The 23,778-nt window shown below is 43.8% G+C and overlaps 2 protein-coding genes across 6 annotated transcripts in view; one reads left to right on the top strand and one right to left on the bottom strand.

Annotated features, from left to right (window-relative positions):
* The first annotated feature begins 302 nt into the window (after positions 1 to 302).
* slc31a2 (solute carrier family 31 member 2) lies at positions 303 to 9,625 on the top strand. Of its 3 annotated transcripts, none has more exons than XM_024402440.2 (4): positions 303 to 436; positions 7,716 to 7,782; positions 8,113 to 8,317; positions 8,575 to 9,625. In XM_024402440.2, exons 2-4 carry the CDS (start codon positions 7,716 to 7,718, stop codon positions 8,738 to 8,740), a joined length of 438 nt encoding a protein of 145 aa, XP_024258208.1. In that variant the 5' UTR covers positions 303 to 436; the 3' UTR covers positions 8,741 to 9,625. The 3 variants fall into 3 exon arrangements, with proteins under 3 accessions (XP_024258208.1, XP_024258206.1, XP_024258205.1); XM_024402438.2 differs by lacking the exon at positions 303 to 436 and adding an exon at positions 1,403 to 1,578; XM_024402437.2 differs by lacking the exon at positions 303 to 436 and adding an exon at positions 1,632 to 1,755.
* The window catches only part of niban2a (niban apoptosis regulator 2a), a 60,165-nt gene continuing 45,998 nt past the window's right edge, over positions 9,612 to 23,778 (bottom strand). For all 3 annotated transcript variants that reach the window (XM_024402434.2, XM_024402432.2, XM_024402433.2), the window contains exons 7-14: positions 20,226 to 20,330; positions 19,806 to 19,968; positions 13,905 to 14,092; positions 13,499 to 13,654; positions 13,134 to 13,253; positions 12,766 to 12,873; positions 12,421 to 12,532; positions 9,612 to 12,189 (exon numbers count right to left, since the gene is read on the bottom strand). In XM_024402434.2, coding sequence (XP_024258202.1) covers positions 11,087 to 12,189; positions 12,421 to 12,532; positions 12,766 to 12,873; positions 13,134 to 13,253; positions 13,499 to 13,654; positions 13,905 to 14,092; positions 19,806 to 19,968; positions 20,226 to 20,330 — 2,055 coding nt within the window. In that variant the 3' untranslated portion in view covers positions 9,612 to 11,086. The remainder of the gene's footprint in view (positions 12,190 to 12,420; positions 12,533 to 12,765; positions 12,874 to 13,133; positions 13,254 to 13,498; positions 13,655 to 13,904; positions 14,093 to 19,805; positions 19,969 to 20,225; positions 20,331 to 23,778) is intronic.

Genomic DNA, 23,778 nt, shown 5'->3' with positions numbered 1-23,778 from the left:
TGAATCACACACGAATCTCCTCTTATGTTCACTAGCGTGATTTCCCAGTCTATAATCAGGCGTATACTCAAAATGACAGGAAGGAACTCCCATCAGCTTAGCTGGCTAGTTAGCGAACTTAGCTAGCTAATTATCAAAGAGGAGCCAGTGGTGATGTCTGCTTCGTATTGCAACACAGCCCTCCTCTTCCGTGTCAGCCCCAGTTACACGGACAACGTCTGTCTCCCGACCCAAATGTTTTTTTTTTTCAACCAAACCGTCGAAACCCCAGGGAGAAATCAAATCAGACGGTGCTTAGCTTCTTTGGTGGCTACTTACTTAGCTAGCAATCTACTACAAACGACGAGCTTTGAGGATACCTCGTGACGCTATTGGTCAAGGCGGCAGAAGTAAAAGGAAGACATTGGCCGTGTTCGAGAGGATCAACACCGTCCAAGTATGACTCGCTGATCTACAAATAATAATGAGTAGTTATTTATGATACAATGTTCTTTGTGGATCAGTCAGTCGTCAGTCGCCTGCAATGTCGAACAAGCCCAATTTACGTCGTTTGTATCGTGATGGAGCGTATCACGATATGAATGTTGACGTCAAAGGTTGCTGCTTTTCAAAGTTACATGATCAGTTATAGCCATAATATTGAGTTACAATGTAGGCATACTTTTTTTAAACTTGCTAGATCAACCGGAGGAGCATGGTCAATTTTAAAACAACACTGCACTATGCTTATCCTTTCGTATGCATTATTAGACTATGAAGTATGCCTAAATGTAGGCTTGGCTATCACATTCGAATGTAAGTGGAGATACTGAGATTGTATCTTTGTTTTATGGCGGTCCGCAAACAAATGTTATAGGTGCATGCCACCGCCTATCCCGTAGTATGAATTCATTACACTTTGTGAATGCAGTGAAATCTCGTAAACCCAAGTACTTCTCTGCAGCTGCCACCACAACATCCATCCTCTGTCATTTGCGTTCCATTTCTGTGGTAGAATTGCTGGCCATGAACGCCCCCCCCAAAAAACAATCTTACTAAAGCCCATGTTATTCCTATCACTCTCTACTGGCCTCTACCTACTCACAATCCCTCAACCTGCCCCTGGACCCATCTTCCACTACTACTATCTTCACTGCCTCAGCATATGACACCTTCTGCATTACTCTGATCCTGGCAACCTCAACCTGCCTTCCTCTCACTGGGCACCTCTGATCTCCAGCACCATAGGGACTACTACAGTTTACAAACACAACTTTTTCCACCGATACTACACATTGCTGCGGATTGCGTCTAGCTGCCTTGCAAATTAATGATATGCACAAGACTACATCTACCATCTACCCTTGCGACATTTTATAACGTCATGTGGTGCCGCGGCTTCATCATTGTCAAACTGTGCAGGGCAGAAGCATGTTTATGGTAGCCTGCTGCCCTGCGGTCAGAAACGAGAAGAAGTGGAATGCAACTAAATCCCGTCAAAACAACGTCTCTAGTTCGCTCTCGTCGGTGATGGGGAGGGACTGAGGAACCCCCCAAAAAAATATCTTATTTGTCTGCTCAAGTTGATCAATCATGTCTGTAAGTAGTTTCTTCGCAAAGTGTTGTGTTGCATTTGTTTTTTGTTGTTTTGGTGATACAATACAATCATATGTAGGTAATACTTTCGCAGAGCATTACACCATTTGACTGTTTTGCATGACAGAGAGAGAGAAAGGGAGAGAGCGCGCGAACGAACATGTTGTAGGCTACTGTAATGTGAGTAATGCTGGCGCTATTGATACTTTATCATATTTTTTATTTATTTTTTCAACCTTTAATAAACTAGGCAGGTCAGAACAAATTCTTATTTTCAATGACGGCCTAGGAACAGTGGGTTAACTGCCTTGTTCAGGGGCAGAACGACAGATGTTTACCTTGTCAGCTCGATACGATCTCGCAACCTTTCTGGTCACTAGTATATGGAAAGTGACCTGCTATGTTACGTAAAGAGTTTGAATGCTTTGAGCCATACATAGACCAATTGCCTAATTGGATGTCCACAATTTCTATTTAGGTCACTACATTATTCAAATCTGATAATGGATCATGGGCTATATCTTTCCATAAATCACATTTTTATCTGCAGACTCAATAGCCTTGGTTTCTCTAATGACTGCCTCGCCTGGTTCACCAACTACTTCTCTGGTAGAGTTCAGTGTGTCAAATCGGAGGGCCTGTTGTCCGGACCTCTGGCAGTCTCAATGAGGGTGCCACAGGGTTCAATTCTCGGGCCGACTTTTCTCTGTATACATCAATGATGTCGCTCTTGCTGCTGGCGAGTCTCTGATCCAGCTCTACACAGATGACACCATTCTGTATACTTCTGGCCCTTCTTTGGACACTGTGTTAACAACCCTCCAGGCAAGCTTCAATGCCATACAACTCTCCTTCCGTGGCCTCCAATTGCTCTTAAATACAAGTAAAACTAAATGCATGCTCTTCAACCGATCGCTGCCCGCACCTGCCCAACATCACTACTCTGGACGGCTCTGACTTAGAATACGTGGACAACTACAAATACCTAGGTGTCTGGTTAGACTGTAAACTCTCCTTCCAGTCCCATATCAAACATCTCCAATCCAAAGTTAAATCTAGAATTGGCTCCCTATTTCGCAACAAAGCATCCTTCACTCATGCTGCCAAACATACCCTTGTAAAACTGACCATCCTACCAATCCTTGACTTTGGCGATGTCATTTACAAAATAGCCTCCAATACCCTACTCAACAAATTGGATGCAGTCTATCACAGTGCAATCTGTTTTGTCACCAAAGCCCCATATACTACCCACCATTGCGACCTGTACGCTCTCGTTGGCTGGCCCTCGTTTCATACTCGTCGCCAAAACCCACTGGCTCCATGTCATCTACAAGACCCTGCTAGGTAAAGTCCCCCCTTATCTCAGCTCGCTGGTCACCATAGCATCACCCACCTGTAGCACACGCTCCAGCAGGTATATCTCTCTGGTCACCCCCAAAAGCAATTCTTTCTTTGGCCGCCTCTCCTTCCAGTTCTCTGCCGCCAATGACTGGAACGAATTGCAAAAATCACTGAAGTTGCTGATATCTCCCTCACTAACTTTAAGCATCAGCTATCAGAGCAGCTTACCGATCGCTGCAGCTGTACATAGCCCATCTGTAAATAGCCCATCCATCCAACCAACTTCAAACCTCATCCCCATATGTTTTTCTGCTCTTTTGCACACTCATCTGCACATCTATCACTCCAGTGTTAATTTTCTAAATTGTAATTACTTCACCACTATGGCCTATTTATTGCCTTACACTGTATACAGATTTTTCTATTGTGTTATTGACTGTTTGTTTACGTGTAACTCTGTTTTTGTCGCACTGCCTTGCTTTATCTTGGCCAGGTCACAGTTGTAAATGAGAACTTGTTCAACTGGTCTACCTGGTTAAATAAAGGTAAAATAAACAGGCAAAGGCTCCTGCTGAGAATTTCATGAAGAAAAACGTGTATGTATGCATCTATCTCACTGAGCTCGTTTTCCTTCACTGGCCTTGACACTGCGTCCAGTTTAGGACACAGTAGGCTCTCTTGACAATCAAATTGGCTGATAAGCTCACATGCGACAGCATGGCTGTCTTTCCAGTGCTGCTTATTGTTTGTCAGTACAAGCTGAATCTGTGCTCTACGAATGGTGGTCATTGTCTTTAATTGCCACAAACTATTTGGACTATTGGTTTTGGTTGGAAGACCAGAGAGCCCCTTTGTCTTGGAATGCAAAACCTGTTATGGTTGTTTCCTCTGGAAAGACTAACTTACAGTATGTCCTCCAGGGAAAACTTGACGAGTTTCTGCGAGTCCTGTACTTAAGTTTATAGGAGATGTGCAAATATATTATTGAAGGGGTTAGCCAACCTATAACCTACCGAGTATCTGGTTGTTGCTGCCTCTTATCAGGTGAAATTAAGTATACATATTTTTTATACTTGTTATTCTGTAGCCTGTAAGTCCATACTATTGTGCTATTTTGTAACCTTTAAGTGAAAATGAATACTTACTGGAATTTGTGTGTGTGGTAGGGAGAGGAAAAGGAAAAATGAGAAAATATATATATATATATATATATATACACACACACACAGTGGGGCAAAAGTATTTAGTCAGCCACCAAATTGTTCAAGTTCTCCCACTTAAAAAGATGAGGCCTGTAATTTATCATAGGTCACTTCAACTATGACAGACAAAATGAGGGAAAAAAATCCAGAAAATCACATTGTAGGATTTTTAAAATGAATTTATTTGCAAATTACGGTGGAAAATAAGTATTTGGTCACCTACAAACAAGCAAGATTTCTGGCTCTCTCAGACCTGTAACTTCTTTAAGAGGCTCCTCTGTCCTCCACTCGTTACCTGTATTAATGGCACCTGTTTGAACTTGTTATCAGTATAAAAGACACCTGTCCACAACCTCAAACAGTCACACTCCAAACTCCACTATGGCCAAGACCAAAGAGCTGTCAAAGGACACCAGAAACAAAATTGTAGACCTGCACCAGGCTGGGAAGTCTGAATCTGCAATAGGTAAGCAGCTTGGTTTGAAGAAATCAACTGTGGGAGCAATTATTAGGAAATGGAAGACATACAAGACCACTGATAATCTCCCTCGATCTGGGGCTCCACGCAAGATCTCACCCCGTGGGGTCAAAATGATCACAAGAACGGTGAGCAAAAATCCCAGAACCACACGGGGGGACCTAGTGAATGACCTGCAGAGAGCTGGGACCAAAGTAACAAAGCCTACCATCAGTAACACACTACGCCACCAGGGACTCAAATCCTGCAGTGCCAGACGTGTCCCCCTGCTTAAGCCAGTACATGTCCAGGCCCGTCTGAAGTTTGCTAGAGAGCATTTGGATGATCCAGAAGAAGATTGGGAGAATGTCATATGGTCAGATGAAACCAAAATATAACCTTTTGGTAAAAACTCAACTCGTCATGTTTGGAGGACAAAGAATGGTGAGTTGCATCCAAAGAACACCATACCTTCTGTGAAGCATGGGGGTGGAAACATCATGCTTTGGGGCTGTTTTTCTGCAAAGGGACCAGGACGACTGATCCGTGTAAAGGAACGAATGAATGGGGCCATATATTGTGAGATTGTGAGTGAAAACCTCCTTCCATCAGCAAGGGCATTGAAGATCAAACGTGGCTGGGTCTTTCAGCATGACAATGATTCCAAACACACCGCCCGGGCAACGAAGGAGTGGCTTCGTAAGAAGCATTTCAAGGTCCTGGAGTGGCCTAGCCAGTCTCCAGATCTCAACCCCATAGAAAATCTTTGGAGGGAGTTGAAAGTCCGTGTTGCCCAGCAACAGCCCCAAAACATCACTGCTCTAGAGAAGATCTGCATGGAGGAATGGGCCAAAATACCAGCAAGTGTGAACCTTGTGAAGACTTACAGAAAACGTTTGACCTCTGTCATTGCCAACAAAGGGTATATAACAAAGTATTGAGATAAACTTTTGTTATTGACCAAATACTTATTTTCCACCATAATTTGCAAATAAATTCATTAAAAATCCTACAATGTGATTTTCTGGATTTTTTTTCTCATTTTGTCTGTCATAGTTGAAGTGTACCTATGATAAATTACAGGCCTCATCTTTTTAAGTGGGAGAACTTGCACAATTGGTGGCTGACTAAATACTTTTTTGCCCCACTGTATATACACATTTTCATTCTTATATTTTTTTGGAAGATGTTGGATTATTTGCCAGGAAAACTAAAAAAATGAACTGTCTAAAATAAAGGAAAACATAAAAATTGAGAACTGTAAAAAAGAGTAATGAGCTGAGTATAATTGAATTATATTATTTGCTTATTGTAACATGTTAGATTTTTTATGTTTGTTGTTGGTGATAGTGTATGTTTTAAGTATATGTGGTTTATTGTTGGTGACTGATATTAAATAATTGAAAGGATTGCAAAACGTGATGTAGGTAGAGGGGCAGATAAGGAGAGGTTTTGAGATTCTACAGCTTGCTTTAGAATCTGTGTGTCTGTGTTTTGTATATTTGTTGGTTTCTGAAATACATTGACTTTTTATTTTTACATTTTAGTAATTTAACAGGCGCCCTTATCCAGTGCATTAATCTTAAGATAGTTAAGTGACACAACCACATATCACAGTCGTAGTATATCAACCAATTCTAAAGTTATAATCCAAAGAGGTTTCCACATCACTTTTGTATATGGTATACTTCCCCAAGATGCAAGGGGAGAAGGAGTTTGATTTTGTCTTAGTACAGATCTACAGCGGATTGCTTTCACGTGCTATAGTAGAGATAATCCATTTGAATTCAATCACCTCTTTGATTTGAACGAAACCTTCCATTCATATGACGATTTGTAGAGGTACTCAAAGTGACTTTTTGGACCTGAATTCAAAACATTCAAGAGATAACAGTGCCCAAAGTTGACCTATTTTGCAAACCTTGAGACATCCATGACAATATAAACATTTGAGATGGATATAATTTAAAAGCTTACTAACAGGGTTGTCAATTTGTTTTTCACTTTTATTTAACCAGGTAGGCCAGTTGAGAACAAGTTATCATTTACAACTGTGACCTGGCCAAGATAAAGCAAACCAGTGCGACAAAAACACAGTTACACATGGGATAAACAAACGTCCAGTCAATGACACAATAGAAGAATCTGTATACAGTTTGTGCAAATGAAAGCAATAAATAGGCCATAGTGGCAAAGTAATTACAATTTAGCAAATAACACTGGAGTGATAGATGTGCAGATGAGGATGTGCAAGTAGAAATACTGGTGTGCAAAAGAGCAGAAAAACAAAAGGGGATGAGGTAGGTAGTTGGATGGGCTATTTACAGATGGGCTGTGTACAGCTGCAGCGATCGGTAAGCTGCTCTGACAGCTGATGTTTAAAGTTAGTGAGGGAGATATGTCGCCAACTTCAGTGATTTGTTTTTTTTGCAATTCCTTCCAGTCATTGGCAGCAGAGAACTGGAAGGAAAGGCGGCCAAAGGAGGTGTTGGCTTTGGGGATGACATGTGAAATATACCTGCTAGAGTGCGTGCTACGGGTGGGTGTTGCTATGATGACAAGTGAGCTGAGATAAGGCAGATCTTTACCTAGCAGAGACTTATGGATGACCTGGAGCCAGTGGATTTGGCAACGAATATGTTGTAGTAGAGTAGAGTGTTGGAGGCTATTTTGTAAATGTCGCCAAATTCAAGGATGGGTAGGATAGTCAGGTGGAATTGTTGTTTTAATATTGTACTTGAATAGGAATATCGGTTTTATATTATACTGTCAATGAAACCCACCCTGAATTCAAGAGCATGTTGTGTCTCAAGCGATGGCAGGCACAACACAACCTCAAAAGATGTAAAGTAAGGTCTAAGCAACAACATATGCAAATATGAAACAAAAAAATCGTAGTTTACATGTTTTTAGATAAATGATAGACCAATTGGTCATATTAACAGGAGTCAGTCTGTCTGGCAGAGTTTGGATCAACGGCAACAAAGCACATGTCATTATCTACCTGACCAAGCTTTATATTTCACATACATGGATGTCCATGTAACCAGGATTTCCTGCACAGGTCCCAAACCTGGTCCGCTTCCTTGCAGTATACTGCTGTTTACTTGTTGTTCAATTGCTCTTTTCTTATCCAGATGACCTTTGAGGCAGGGAGCAGCGTGATGCTGCTGTTTCACTTCTGGGATGTGCAAGGACCTGCAGGTAGGCCAACACTGACAGACCTGTGCCCTCAGGAGAATCTAAATGATATATTTTTGAACCCATTTGTCTGGTTGACTATTACATTTTTTCCAAGTACAGTTCAGCCCCACCATTCTGCATAGTGTTTCAGGTAGCAAGTTAGCACTTGTTGCTTATATAGACCTGTTCCAATAGGGCATCTAGTGACGCATGCCATGGTTTCTTACACTCATGTTAAGTAACTGCTGTTGACTCTACAGTACTATAAATATAGCAGACACTTTTGGGGCCACTGTTGATGACCATCATTGTTGTCAACCGCGATAAGCTCTGTGGCCAATGTGTTTGCAGGGATGGTGCTGTCGGTGTTCGTGGTCCTCCTGTTGACCGTGTTCTACGAACTGCTGAAGGTGTGGAGGGTCTGGCTGGGGAAGCGCCCCTCTCCCTTCCACTCCTCAGACTGCCGGGGAAGCAGCACTGCATTAGCCAGTAGCCTGTCGGTGTCCTCTCTGGCCCCCATGGAACAGACTGCCCCCACTCTCTCCCCCACGAACAGGTAGGATTCACACAGGAGCAGCCCTGCCCATGTAGTCGTCTGTGATTACCACGTTCCAGGGACGCTGGCTTTCATCCACCAGATCCCCAAATTGGCCAGAGAGTGCAAGCACCTGGTTTCACAGGCCGACGTGAATGACCGATCAATTATAAGAAAGCCGAGCAGGTCATTAGACACGAGAACCTGAAATGTGCACCTGTATATAATTACCAGGGAGACTACTGCAATCACTGTTCTCCCTGTCTCATTTCACCCAGATGGCTTCTCCGTGGGATCCAGACAGCCCTGCACATCCTGCAGGTAACCCTTGGCTACATGCTGATGTTGTGCGTCATGTCCTACAACACCTGGATCTTCCTGGGGGTCATCTTGGGCTCCGTCCTGGGATACTTCATAGGGTTCCCGCTACTGGGTCAAATCTGATCAAACAGTGGAATCAACAGAACGAGAATAATCATTTTCCTGGACTATAGGCACTAGTTATCCTGTTGGACAAACGTATCACAGCACCTCATGGTGTTTTTCATACTGACCCTGTTGCACACGCCATGTGCGATAGATCTCCCCGTGACTGTCACTTCTCAAGTTACCTGAAGTGAAAGGTGGTTCTCCCCACTTATCTTAAAGCAGAGGTGTGCGAAGTAAAAAGCAAGATGGAGGCTTCCATAGTGTGACAGAGTACAGCATGGTAGGGGAGTGATCGAGCACACCCATGGTACATTTAAGATAAGTCTCAGGAAGTTGATGCTTTTTTTTTTGTGTTACCCTGTATGACCTACTGTACTATGCATATCCACTGACATATGCTTGAGTTCAACCTGTGGCCTCATTCTAGCATCTAACTCCAAGGTCAGGCTTACTTGCAGAGGGAACTGAGATTATGCATTTCGTCAGCACTAGTCACAAGACATTTTCTGGAATTGCCACTGACAGCACAGAAGCATGTGATTGAGTGTTGTAACTCTGTCAGGCTCATTGGGTAAGTGTTTAAATTGCTCTTAAGTACATAGAGAACTGAAAATGTGGCTCTCGTTAATCATTTGAGAGAGAGACAATATACCCCAACCCTTTAGTGCCTTTTGATATCCTAAATACATTTGAGGCATATTTCCTGTTGAATTATACAGTAACCTAATCATGGATGAACGCTGAGCTTTTCTTCAAATCCTATTGATCTACAATAAACTGAAAGTAGATCATGGCCTGATTTTAATCTGAGCTTTTCAATGGACTTTATATGAACATGTGCTTACTACTGTTGTATTTTACTGATAGTAATAAAACAAATACCACAAACCTTTTAACATATTTAATTAGATTTTTTTAAGTACTTAATTGGGTTAAACAGTTTACCATTTTAGTCGAGATAGATGAGAAATAGAAAAAAAAAACATATCAAATCAATATATTTACTAATCAATAAAAAGCTCTTGCGTAGGGCTTTACACAAAATGAAGACTATAGCCGAGGATAAAGCATTGGGCACCATACAGAGTATTTGTCATAAATAGAGGAAGGAAACAGAAGGACTCCATCTTAAAGGAGTAGTTCAGAGTGAACTATCCTTCTAAGTCACGGAGATACATGGACCTATTTTCCCCAAGATTACAAACTCAGCCTGGTTAAGAACAAATATATACAGTGGCCATAAACATAGCATGGATAGAAAATCATATTTCCCTCATTTTGAAGAGTGGGGAAAATAAACAAATATAGACTTGGTTTATTCCCTTGGTGGGGCCGGAGGAGACTGTGGACAAAGAGTAAGGTGTGATGGATCTGCACTCAAAGCCAACTTCATTTTTCATTTTATTTAGACTGACAGAGGCCTCTTCATGACAAGGTACATAGCGTGCTGTCAACCATCTACACAACACACTCCCACACGCAGACGAGAGATTCTGATGCGTCACAGTCAAGACAAGATATCAGCAGAGCAAGTCCCTTTAGTAATAACTAAACGTGCTCATGGCAGTGGCACTGTGGCTGACGCAGGACCTCAAGCATCTATGATAACACTAGTGACTGTGTTAGTCAACTGGAAGCAGACAGAAAAGTAGGAAGTAACCTTGTCATGCACTGTGAAAAGATACCAGAAGGCTGCTTGTGAAAATTTACAATTAAATGGTTCAAAAACGAGGCTTAAACTTATTTCAAGACAAAATCACTCTGGCTGATTTTATACACTAGTGTGCCAAGTCATTGTTAAAACGTGTTAAAAAGCAGAGCTCCCAGGCCCTGAATGCAATGACAGATGAATCTCTATAATGATATGTTTTCGACAATGCCCATTACAGTAAGATGGCATGACAGAGGTAAAACAGAGCCGTTTGTGTCAAAAGCCAGCTTACAGTGCCTCCTAGTGCTCAGTAAGAGGTCATGCAATGACCAGTGAGTGTGTACCCATGCACCATAAAGTGTTCCACATCTATCCTGCCATGCATCTCTGTGAACATATCCTGAAGGCCCTTACACATGGGCATCTGTAGTGTAAAGTAACTTTTCCACCTCATATTCGTCATCTCTAGAACCATACCAGTGTCTACATGTGAAAACGCTGCCTTTCTATGATCTGTGACAGCACAGGGTAAGATTCAAAGTCAGAAAAAGGATTTTCAAAACCTCCAATAAGATTCTAGCCGAAGGGAGGGTAATTTTCTTGCTCCCCACGTCACTTTTGATGACATCATCTGGTATGTTGACACTGGTATTGTGCTGGAGATGAGAATGAGGTAAAAAAAAAAGAAATATTCTCCCTTGTCTTCCCATTCAAATGTCATATAAAATTTCAGTTTCGGAGTCCTCCCCGGTCTCAGAGTTGTCGTGAAGTGCAGCGTTTCCCTGTTCCACAATCACCTCAACCTCACCTGGATCGGTTAGAGAGTCCTCTGTTTTCAGAACATCCTTCATTGGCTGAGCTTCGCCCTCATCCAAGGCCTCATTGGTCAGTGACTGGAAGCCGCTGTCATCGTGGTGCCGGGGGCTGGAGTCAGCCAATGGTGGGGCCAGCTCAGCGTCAGAGTCTACGGCACACTCCGTTATCCTGTCTTCGTCCTCTTCCTGTACCGCCATCTCTATTTCCTGTATGGCATTCTCGATAGCCTCATCTTCTCCCTCGATGGCTGCCTCCACCTGGTCCTGCCTCTCCTCATGTATCATTATCGCCATTTCCTGTAAGGCATCCTTGATGCCCTCTACCTTGCCCTCAAAAGCTGCCTCCCCTTTTTCCTGAAGCTCCCCCTCAGCTTTCTGGTCTGGACCTCTTTCTATCAGCTGCTTGCTCACTTCCTGTGGGGCACTTTTCCACTGCAGTGACTTCCTGTGCACCTCCTCCACCACGGTGGTGATGAGCGTCACCTCCTCCTCTTCGCCCTCTAGCGTCAGCATCCCCGGCTCTGTCCCATTGGTGAGAACAGCCAAGTCCTCCTCTGAGGCCGGGACAACCATCTCCACCACCGGATTGATGAGGTAACGGATCTCCTGCACGTTGTCTGGGGAATTTGGCTCTGGTTCCATGGGGGTCGCTCCCTCCTCCTCCTCTTCTTCCTCTTCCTCGGGGATGAAATCCACCCCCTCCTCCATCTCCCCCTCCTCGGGGATGAAATCCACCCCCGGCACCTCCAAGCACGACTCGTAGGGCAGCGGGCCCATCCCGTCCAGCTTGATCATGGAGACCACTTGCCTGCGCCGCCATTTGGACCGGCCACATCCTTCCGGGGACTCGTCAGACTCCTCATCCCCGCCACCGAACTGGGCGGCCCAGTCTACCGAGGGGCTCTCCCCCAGCAGGTGGAGGTCGGGGTCGCTGTTGGTCAGGATCATGCTGTCTCTGTACAGGTTGTGTCTCTTCTGGACTGCCGCCTCTTTCACAGCTGTAGGCACACAGATTTACGTCAGCGCCAAATTCACAAATTGCCTCAGATTTGCACTGCTGAATCTGCTGATCTAGGATCAGGTCTTCCCTGTCTATATAAACATAAGTGTGCTCTAAAAAAAAGAAACATTTGATCCTAGATTAGCAGTCCTACCCGGAGATGCTTTACGAATGGTCTAGCCTATGCCGGGCCAGTGTCTCCAATGCGTGTCCAGTGTCCACCACTCACCCATCATGATGTCCTTGGTGACAGACTGCAGCACCACCTCTTCAAACATGTTCTCCACCAGGATGAACCGGGAGAAGTCCTCAAAGATCAGCTCCTGGAAGGGAGGGAGGTCCTGAGAGGGAGGAGAGATGTTGTTACAGACTAATGCACTAGACATAGGTAACGTCCCAAGTGGCACCCCAGTCCTTTATATAGTGCACTACTTTTGACCAGAGCCTAAATAGATTACAGGGTTCCATATGAGACAGAACCATAGAGTAAAGGGGTGGCTAGGGTGTGAGGGGTATCTGTGTCTTAGGAGACTAGGATAGCTGGAAAAAGAGACTTAAAACCAGTGAGCCTCACCGGATGGCAGGAGGGAGCCAGCTGCTTCAGCATGTAGGGGATGATGATCTGTAGCAGGGCCTCTCTGAAGAACTTCTTACGCACCGTGCTACTGTCATAGTCATATTTCTGACAGGGACAGACAGAGGGATGCAGACAGAAGACATCAAGACTCTTTTTGATGGCAAGGGTTGCCAAAAATTCCCAGGGTTTCTGGTCTACCGATTGGATTTTTCCCAGAATCAGGAGGGAATAAGCAGGAAATCTGGAATCCTTCAACCAGAATTTTTAGAAAACCTTTTCAACCGTATTAATGGCCAATCTATTCTTAATCCTTCAATCAAATCAGTCATTCACCTTCATCCTTATCCCCCCTCAGTCTAACTAACCTTAAGAACTCTGTCCTGGCAGCATTGGATGGTCTTACACAGGTTCTCTCCTCTCTGGTCCTTTTCCTCCAGACTCTGGTGCAGCAGCTGTTCGAACGTGTACACAGCGTTGTCCATTTGCTTTTACACAGAGGAGAGAGGACATTAGTGATACACTGGGGGAAAAGACAGATCGTCAATGACGATCCCACGTAGCTCATTCGGTGGAGTTCCTATGGTGTTCAATGAAATACCCTCTCTCACCACCAGATGGTACCGCTACAATCCATCACAAAGTGCAGTAAGAACAGTAACTACAGTGTTGGTAGTCTCGTGGGGCATCTTCATACCCACCAGGTAGTGGGATTTGTGGGTTAAGATCTCACCTCTCTCATGAGGATCTGAGCCCTCTGGACGAACACGGAGGGGCTGGACACATCAAATCTCTGCTGCAGCCCTTCCAGACTCAGCTGCTCCACCTTCTCATAGCAGCTCTGCATCTTCACCGGGTGGAATGCCAGCATAGAGATCTTCTCCATGTGCTGAGAGAGGGGAGGGGGAGAAAGGCGAGAGAGAGAAGGGAGAGTGAGAGAGTAGGGAGAGCGAGAAAAAGGGAGAGAGGGAGGGCAGAGAGAGGGGGGAAAGAGACGGACCGAGATGAGTTGAGGACATGACAACACCGAGCACTTCAACAGATCCTCAGTACATTTTATAGAACTGTCACAGAGGTCACCAAGGACAGTAGGCGTGAACTCCAACTTGTGTCTGCAAGTCCTCCGGTGGTCCACTCACCTCCCCCAGTTTGTCCTTGCCCCCTCCGTTGAGCGTGTTCTTGCTGACCTCCACCAGCTCTCTGAAGAAGACGTCTCGGACCTCGGAGAAGCCTCTGCTGGTGGGCTCCATCAAGGCTTCCAGGATGGAGCTGACGTAGGGCTGGACGCTGCGCCGAAGGAGCTGCTCTGCCCTGGGCAACACCAGAGCTACGGAAGGGGGGTGGAGGAGACAATAAGGAGTATGGTTAGTCCCCATGGTCAGTAGACAGTAAACACCCGCACTTCAAGACCACAGTAATACCAAGCATTACCCAGAGACATCCGACTGAAAAGTCTGGAGGAAAGGAACCAAAATATCATTAGCCGTCAAACCTGTGACTGAAAGGGAGAAATAATGCAGCCATGATATAAAGTACTACTAACCTGGCTGCTACTGTAGGCCTAAATGTCCAACTCAAAGTCATGAACAGTTGTCAGTCATTTCCACACAAAACATGTGAGTATTGTAATCAGATCCCGATCAACTGTTCTGGCACAGGAGGCAACCATGACAAAGTGAAGGTGGAACAGACAGACTGCTATGCCAAACGTAGGTAAGCATTGCCACACCTCTGGTAAGAACTACATCAGTCAATCACATGCATTTATAAAACTTTTTTTTTTACATCAGCATATGTCACAAAGTGATTATACACAAACCCAGCCTAAAACCCCAAAGAGTTTTGCAGATGTAGAAGCACAGTGGCTAGGAAAAACTCCCTAAAAAGGCCAGAACCTAGGAAGAAACCAGGCTCTGAGGGGTGGAGATAAGAGAACATGGCCATTAACGCCAGATTGATGTTCAAATGTTCATAGATGACCATCAGGGTCAAATAATAATTACAGTCGTTATAGAGGGTGCAACAGGTCAGCACCTCAGGAGTAAATGTCAGTTGGCTTTTCAGAGCCGAGCACTCAGAGGTCGAGACAGCAGGCACAAAAAAAGTGTTTAACATGATCTGTGAATGACTACCTCATCTCTGTACCCCACACATACAATTTTCTGTAAGGTCCCTCAGTCAAGCAGTGAATTTCAAACAGATTTAACTGCAAAGACCAGGGAGATTTTCCAATGCCTCGCAAAGAAAAGGCACCTATTGGTAGATGGGTAAAAAAAAAAAAAGCGGACATTGAATATGCCTTTGAGCATGGCGAAGTTATTAAATACACTTTGGATGGTGTATCAATACATCCAGTCACTACAAAGGTACAGGCATCCTTCCTAACTCAGTTGGTGAATTTAAACCAGTTACAAAGTTTAATGGCTTTAGAAACCTGAGTATGGATTAACAACATAGTAGTTACTCCACAATACTAACCTAAATGACAGAATGAAAAGGAAGCCTGTGCAGAAAATATTCCAAGACATGCATTCTTTGAAGTTTAATACTTTTGAATATATTTAGCTACTTTAAGTAAATACCTGCAGTCAACTTGTGCAATATCTTTGGAAATAAAGAAAATTGCCTTCTTAATTTCACCTGTCAAATTATTATCAAGCTTACTGTATGTAGTCCCATGTCACGTGGTGTTTGTTTACAAGCACACAACGACAAGAAACCGGAGCCTTGTGAGTCGCTCACTGTTGCGCAGCATGTGCCAGCTGAGGGGTATTTAAGTCTGTAATAAAGCCCTTTTTGGTGGAAAACTAGCCTATGCCCTCGTAGGCCCACCCATGCCCTGTCATGTGAAATCCATAGATTAGGGCCGAATTAATTTATTTCTATTGCCTTTCTATTGCCTGATTTCCTTATATGAACTGTAATCGCCGCATTTATATTTTTGTTCAGTATATACACTACCGGTCTAAAGTTCTAGAACACCTACTCATTCTTAATTTTTTATATTGTAGAAATTCCACAAATTAACTTTTAACAAGGCACACCTGTTATTTGAAATGCATTCCAGGGGACTACCTCATGAAGCTGGTTGAGAGAATGCCAAGAGTGTGCAAAGCTGTCATCAAGGCAAAGGCTGGCTCCTTTGAAGAATCTAAAATATATTTTGATTTGTTTAACACTTTTTTGGTTACTACATGATTCCATATGTGTTATTTCATAGTTGTGATGTCTTTACAATTATTCTACAATGTAGAAAATAGTAAAAATAAAAGAAACCCTTGAATGAGTAGGTATGTCCACATTTTTGACTGGTACTGCATGTATAGAGAAACACACAATGGGATGTATAGACATTATGGACAGTAAGTGGATAGAATATGTAGTATATCTGAATAATATGTAGGATAGAATAGTATATGTACAGCAATAGTTAAGTAGAATGGCCTTGACTAGAATACAGTATATACATATTAAATGGGAAAACAGTATGTAAACATTATTAAAGTGACCAGTGTTCCATGGCTATGTGCATAGGGCATCAGCCTCTAAGGTGCAGGGTTAAGTAAGCGGGTGGTAGCCGCTGTGACAAACTTATTTCAGGACTTGTGGAGGCCGGCTCATGATGGCTATTTAACAGGCAGATGAAAGCTGTTTTTCAGTCTCTCCGTCCCAGCTTTGATGCACCTGTACTAACCTCACCTTCGGGATGATAGCGAGGTGAACAGGTCGTGGCTCGGGTAGTTGATGTCCTTGATGATCTTCTTGGCCTTCCTGTGACACCGGGTGCTGTAGATGTCCTGGAGGGAAGGCAGAGTGCTCCCGGTGATGCGTTGGGCAGACCGCACCACACTCTGGAGAGCCCTGTGGTTGTGGACGATACAGTTGCCATACCAGGCGGTGATACAGCCCGACAGGATGCTCTCAATGGTGCATCTGTAAAAGTTGGTCTTCGATGGGCCAAGCCAAATTTATTCATGTGTACGCCATGTGTGCGTGGAGAGGTTATTTTCCTGCACCACTCTGCCAGGGCCCTCACCTCCTCCGTGTAGGCTATTGTGTCTTCTGCAAACTTGATGATTGAGTTGGAGGCGTGCTTGGCCACGCAGTCATGGGTGAACAGGGATTACAGGAGGGCGCTGAGCACGCACCCTTGTGGGGCCCCTGTGTTGAGGATCAGCATAGTGGAGGTGTTGTTGGCTACCTTCACCACCTGGGGGTGGCCCTTCAGGAAGTCCAGGACCCAGTTGTACAGGGTGGGATTCAGACCTAGGGCCCTGAGCTTAATGATGAGCTTGAAGGGTACTTTATTTAACTAGGCAAGTCAGTTAAGAACAAATTCTTAATTACAATGACGACCTACACCAGCCAAACCTGGACGACGCTGGGCCAATTGTGAGCCGCCCTATGGGACTCGCAATCATGGCCGGTTGTGATACAGCCTGGATTCGAACCAGGGTGTCTGCAGTGACACCTCTAAAGATGCAGTGCCTTAGACCGCTGCGCCACTCGGGAGCCTAATCAACAGCATACATAGGTATTCCTCTTGTCCAGACGGGATAGGGCAGTGTACAGTGCGATGTCGATTGCATCATTATTGGGGCGGTATGCAAATTGAAGTGGGTCTAGGGTGTCAGGTAAGGTGGAGGTGATATGACCCTTTAACGAACCTCTAAAGCACTTCATGATGACAGAAGTGACTGCAACAGGGCGGTAGTCATTTAGTTCAGTTACCTTCCCTTTCTTGGGTAAATGTTTGCCAGCTAGATAGCTTATAACTATTAAGTTAAGTCTAAAATGTGTTAAATGCTCTGTATTTGGTTTGCTAATTTAGTAGCTAGTTAGCTATCTAGCTAAGTGGTAAAGTTCTTCCAAAATCAAGTAGTCGCTTGGTAACAGCAGAGAATCCTCTTCAGAATCAAAAGCCTTGCCGGGTAATATTTGTTTTGGCGGGCAGCAAACCGCGAGTAGCATTTATTTTTGTTATTTGTACAGTTTAGGTCAGAAACTGTACAAAATGTTTGCAATGCGCTCGTTAGCATTTAGTTAGCATTCTCTATGGGATTTTACATGTACTTGTCAGCATTGCTAACCTTCGGATTTCAAAGCATCAGTAGGGTTTGATAACAGCACCCCTTGTGTTCAGTATGGCAATCTGGATTCCGCCCAAGCCTAACATGCTGACCAGACTGCTCTCGCTTGTGCGCCATCGCGCGCATATTGATTTTGTCCATACACAGCAGACGCAATCAGGACACGCAGGTTGAAATTTCAAAACAAATTCTGAACCGACTATATTAATTTGGGGAAAGGTCGAAAAGCATGAAACATTTAAGGCAATTTAGCTAGCTAGCTTGCTGGTGCTAGCTAATTTGTCCTGGGATATAAACATTGGTTTGTTATTTTACCTGAAATTCACAAAGTCCTCTACTCCGACAATTAATCCGCAGATAAATTTGTTTCTAGTAATCTCCCCTCCTTCAGGCTTCTTCTGACTTGTATGGAGGTTGGCAACCAACTTTAAGGTGCATTACCACCACCAACTGGACTGGAGTGTGGACCTCAGTTCATCTTTTAATCTCCCACGTGGATATTTGCTCCTAAAAATCAACGAGGAGATGGGAGAGGCAGGACTTGGAGAGGCAGGATTTGCAGCGCGTCAAGTGTCAAACATTCAAGTGTCGCAAACATTCATTTTGCGACGTGATTGGTGAGGTCAGCATGAAATGGGTATGCTTGGGAGTTTCAGGATAAAAATAGAAAACGGAATTGTGCTAAGCAGGAACCTGGTTAAATTTGCTTTCCACCAGACACTGGGAGGTGAATTCAGCTTTCAGAAGGACAATAACCTAAAACACAAGGCCAAATCTACACTGGAGTTGCTTACCAAGAAGACAGTGAATGTTCCTGAGTGGCCGAGTTACAGTTTTGACTTAAATCTACAGCAAGACCTGAAAATGGTTTTCTAGCAATGATCAACAACCAATTTGGTAGATCTTGAAGAATATTGAAAATAATAAAATGGGCAAATGTTGCACAGTCCAGGCGTGGAAAGCCCTTAGAGACTTACCCAGAAAGACTCAGCTGTAATTGCTGCTTCTACAAAGTATTGACTCTGGTGAATACTTATGTAAATGAGACAAGTCTATTTCATTTTCAATAAATGTGCACCATATTCTAAAAACATGTTTATACTTTGTCATTATGGGGTACTATATGTAGATGGGTGAGAAAATCAATCTACTTAATCCATTTTGAATTCTGTCTTAACAACAAAATGTGGAATAAGTCAAGGGTCATGAATACTTTCTGAAGGGACTGTGTGCTATATGTGACCAGTTACTGTAGTGTAACTAAATACAAAACCTAATAAAAACAGTAATGGACAAAAATATTCCATACACACTAATAAACACAGGACATGTGAGCCCTGGCCTCCAGTGACATCCAAGGAATGCAGTCCTTCAACATTGTCTCCATGGGAAACAAAACATAAGAGAAAATGTTAGCGCAGGAAGGCAGAGAGATGAGAGAGGGGCGAGAGATGAGCGTAAGGGATAAGGAGTGAGGGATAAGACCCTTCTATCCCAAATGGCACTTTATTCCCTACATCGTGCACACTACTTTTGACTAAGAGATAGGGATTGTCAAAAGTAGTGCACTATGTAGGGAATAGGTGCCATTGGGGACGCATTCAATGACTGATCTAACTGCACTCAACAAAACACAAACACTAGAAATGACAAACCATTGCTAACAATGGCCCCTTTGTTGAGGAGCATTACAGCATTGCTAATTTTACAGCGTAGGTAATTCCCTTGACTATCCACTAGACGCTTGGACTGAAAAAGTGCCATCGTTGAGACAACTAACGCACTGTGATTAAGTCGACACACTGCATCACAGCCTGTGTGTGTGAAAAGTGTAAGGAGTGTTTCCTGTGGGTGCTGCTGTGTCACAACACGAGGTGAGAGGGTGTCAGGATATTTTTTTTTTTTTTTTTTAAAGCATGTGCATGTGTGCTCGCCAGGACGCCCTCTCACCGCGGATCTTGCCGCTGACGTGTTCCTTGGAGGTGATAATCTGGTCCATGTCTGTGCGTAGAGCGGCGTCTAGACGGGGCGTCTCTACCTCACAGGCCTGGACGAGAGCCTCGTATTGGGCCTGGGTCTGAGACAACACCTGCTTATACACCGCCTCAGAGATCTGGAGAGGGACAGGGAGAGAGAGAGAAAGGGTTGTCCCAGATGCCACCCTATTCCACAACCTTTGACCAGGGCACATAATGCACGTGTAGGCTGGTCAAAAGTAGTGCACTATGTAGGGAATAGGGTGCCATTTGATCAGGAATGTTGGGCCAGGAGTTTCAGACTATGTGACCTGAACAGGAAAAACAGTGTGCTCAGGCAAACCTCTGGGGCCTGGGAAAGAACAGAGTGCAGCACGTAGGTAGAACGACTCACCAGCATCCAGTTCCTCTGTCTCTGTTTTATCTTCCCCTTCAGACGGGGACCGATCAGATTCCTCAGCTCTGGGTAGAGGGTCTCCATCACTAAGTTGGCTAGGATCTACACACACACACACACACACTGCATTAATCACTTACAATCTTTAAAGTGTGTGTATAGGATGTGCCTGTATGAGTAACCAAGAGAAGTAACTAGTGGCTGGCAGGACTTGGCACCTAGTAAAAGCATATGAGACTTTAGAGAGGCTTTGTTGTTGGAGTTCGGTGTTTCCACAACAGAGAAAATGACAAGGTGTTGTGTCAGTCTTAATCTTTGTGGCATTTCAAACAGAACGGGAACAAACACACAACTAACTGGCAACCTGAAGAGCGCAACCACTTCAGAGTCACCTACATGAATGGGTTGACTGGTGTGTTTGCACAAGAGTATGCAGGTTCAGTATATGAGTCCATCCCAAATGGCACCCTATTCCCTATAGTGCACTACTTTGACCAGGGCTCACAGTAATATGTGGCATCTTTACACAACATAATAATTGCTAAATGTATGAGTGAGGAGCTGTTCACAATATTCCTATTTTGTATGTTGTATTTATTATGGATCCCCATTAGCTCCTGCCAAGGCAGCAGCTACTCTTCCTGGGGTCCAGCAAAATGAAGGCAGTACTACAATTTAAAAAAAACTTTAGAATGCATTTCACAACACATTAAGTGTGTGCCCTCTGGCCACTAATCTACTACCACACATCTACAGTGCATTTAGGAAGTACTCAGACCTAGACTTTTTCTACATTTTATTACATTCAAATCAAATTTATTTATATAACCCTTCGTACATCAGCTGATATCTCAAAGTGCTGTACAGAAACCCAGCCTAAAACCCCAAAACAGCAAGCAATGCATTTCATTTGCCTTATTATAAAAATAGTTTTTTAAAAATCCCATCAATCTGGGCTCCCGTGTGGCGCAGCGGTCTAAGGCACTGCGGCGTAGTGCTAGAGGTATCACTACAGACCCTGGTTCGATCCCGGGCTGTATCACAACCGGCCGTGATCAGGAGTCCCATAGGGCGGCGGACAATTGGCCCAGCATCGTCCGGGCCAATCATTGTAAATAAGAAATTGTTCTTAACAGACTTGCCTAGTTAAATCAAATACATTTTTAAAAATCTACACACAATACCCCATAATGACAAAGTGAAAACAGGTTTTTAGAAATGTTTGCAAATATTTTACAAATAAAAAAATAAAACAATGTACATAAGAATTCAGACCCTTTGCATGAGACTCAAAATTGAGTTCAGGTGCATCCTGTTTCCATTGATCATCCTTGAGATGTTTCCACAACTTGGAGTTCTCCTGTAAATTCAATTGATTGGACATGATTTGGAAAGGCACACACCTGTCTATATAAGGTCCCACAGTTGACAGTGCCTGTCAGAGCAAAAACCAATCCATGAGGTTGAAGGAATTGTCTGTAGAGCACAGAGAGGATTATGTCAAGGCACAGATCTGGGAAAGGGTACCAAAACATTTCTGCAGCATTGACGGTCACCAAGAACACAGTGGGCTCCATTCTTAAATGGAAGAAGTTTGGAACCACCAAGACTCTTCCTGGAGCTGGCTGCCCTGCCAAACTGAGCAATCGGGGGAGAAGGGCCTTGGGTCAGAGAGGTGACCTAGAACCCGAAGGTCACTCTGACAGAGCTCCAGAGTTTCCCTGTGGAGATGGGAGAACCTTCCAGAAGGCCAACCATCTCTGCAGCAATCCACCAATCAGGGCTTTATGGTAGAGTGGCCAGATGGAAGCCACTCCTCAATAAAAGGCACAAGACAGCCCGCTTGGAGTTTCCCCAAAAGGCACCTAAAGGACTCTGACCATAAGAAACAAGATTCTCTGGTCTGATGAAAGGGAGATTGAAGTCTTTGGCCTGAATGCCAAGTCTGGAGGAAACCTGGCACCACCCCTACGGTGCAGCATGGTGGCAGCATCATGCTGGAGGGAATGTTTGCAGTACAGAGAGATCCTTCCAACAGGACAACGACCCTAAGCACACAGCCAAGACAGGTGTGCCAAAGCAAATTTCCCAAATACAGGTGTGCCAAGCTTGTAGTGTCATACCGAAGACAAGGCTGTAATCGCTGCCAAAAGGTTCTTCGACGAAGTACTGAGTACTTGTGTAAATGTGATTCACATTTTTTATTTGTAATAAATTTGCTCAAAATTCTAAAAAAAAACTGTTTTTGCTTTGACATTATGGGGTGTTGTGTGTAGATGAGAAACAATACATTTTAGAATACGGCGGTAACATAAAAACGTGGCAAAGGTCAATGGTCTGAATACTTTCCAAATGCAGTGTATAACAGAAATCTGTGTGCATAGTGCTATTAAAGAAACCTTCAGGTCAGTGTTTGAGACAGGATGCAGTTTGACCACTATGTAACTAATATCATGGGTCATTAAATTGATTCATTCTGCATTAAATAATTAAGTCATGTAATATATGTATTCATATACAGTAGCATGGTATTTTACACCCTAATCTCTCACCCAGAGTGTCATGAGACTATTTTCTCCCTAACATGCATTAAAATACACACTCCAAACAGATAAATATGCTGGGATTAGGTTTGTCAGAGGGCCAGTTCTCCATTTCCCTTTGCTCATTAGTGGTTCTGCATTATAAAAAGGTGCTTACAGGCACACACACACAGCTTTTTACCTGCAGCGCATCCGCCTCACTAGATTTACAGCAAACATTTTTTTTAAAAGGCACTCAAACACTGAACACACCTCAGTCCACCCCTCCTCCAATCCAACCCATCATACACAGTCACTCACTTGAAAGGCCAATTTTTTATTTAACCTTTATTTAACTAGGCAAGTCAGTTAAGAACAAATTCTTATTTACAATGACATCCTACCGGGAAACAGTGGGTTAACTGCCTTGTTCAGGGGCAGAAAGACAGTTTTTTTTTTACCTTGTCAGCTTGGCGATTCGATCCAGCCACCTTTCAGTTACCGAAGCTCATTGGCTGAAACTCGAATTACTAGGGAGCTGGCCCGCGTGGGGGGAAATGCAGGGGAAAAAGGCACCACACAGCTTCCAGAAAACAGTCGCTTTCAAACTAGGGATTTCGTGGCTAATTGAGATAAGACACTAATTCTGCTCATACACTATATGCATGTATAAACTACACATTGACACATCCAGCCCAAAGCAGGAGGTTTACTAGTCAAAGTTCAGGACCATGTCTTTAAAGCCCAAATTATACCGGGCCTGATTGTCCCATTTGAATTACAGCCACAATTAGAAGTGATCGTAGGGTGTGGCGTTACACAATATGGCCAGATGGTGGTTTACTCATGGGCCACAGCTACGGCCAGAGCAGAGGGATGAAGGTCCAGTCCTCGGGGTAAAAATCACAGAGAAATGAGTTCCCCCCCCCTCATTGTGTTTCAGAAAACAAACCCCTGGCTTTGTTACACAATACAAACAATGGCAGTGTACGTCATCTTCTGGGTCGTGGTCTTGTTTGATATAAGAA

The sequence above is a fragment of the Oncorhynchus tshawytscha genome, linkage group LG33 (genome assembly GCF_018296145.1).
Source record: "Oncorhynchus tshawytscha isolate Ot180627B linkage group LG33, Otsh_v2.0, whole genome shotgun sequence".
In the NCBI taxonomy this organism is placed as follows: domain Eukaryota; kingdom Metazoa; phylum Chordata; class Actinopteri; order Salmoniformes; family Salmonidae; genus Oncorhynchus; species Oncorhynchus tshawytscha.
Note: the sequence above shows the minus strand (reverse complement) of the source record. Positions and strands in the feature narration are given on the sequence as shown.

Excerpts from the sequence above, each read along its gene's own strand:
- slc31a2 (XM_024402437.2), top strand. The coding sequence starts at position 1,696 with ATGACAGAGAGAGAGAAAGGGAGAGAGCGCGCGAACGAACATGTTGTA. Across the intron at positions 1,756-7,715 it reads ATGTTGTAGGCTACTGTAAT|ATGACCTTTGAGGCAGGGAG; the intron begins GTGAGTAATGCT and ends TTTCTTATCCAG. Across the intron at positions 7,783-8,112 it reads GGATGTGCAAGGACCTGCAG|GGATGGTGCTGTCGGTGTTC; the intron begins GTAGGCCAACAC and ends ATGTGTTTGCAG.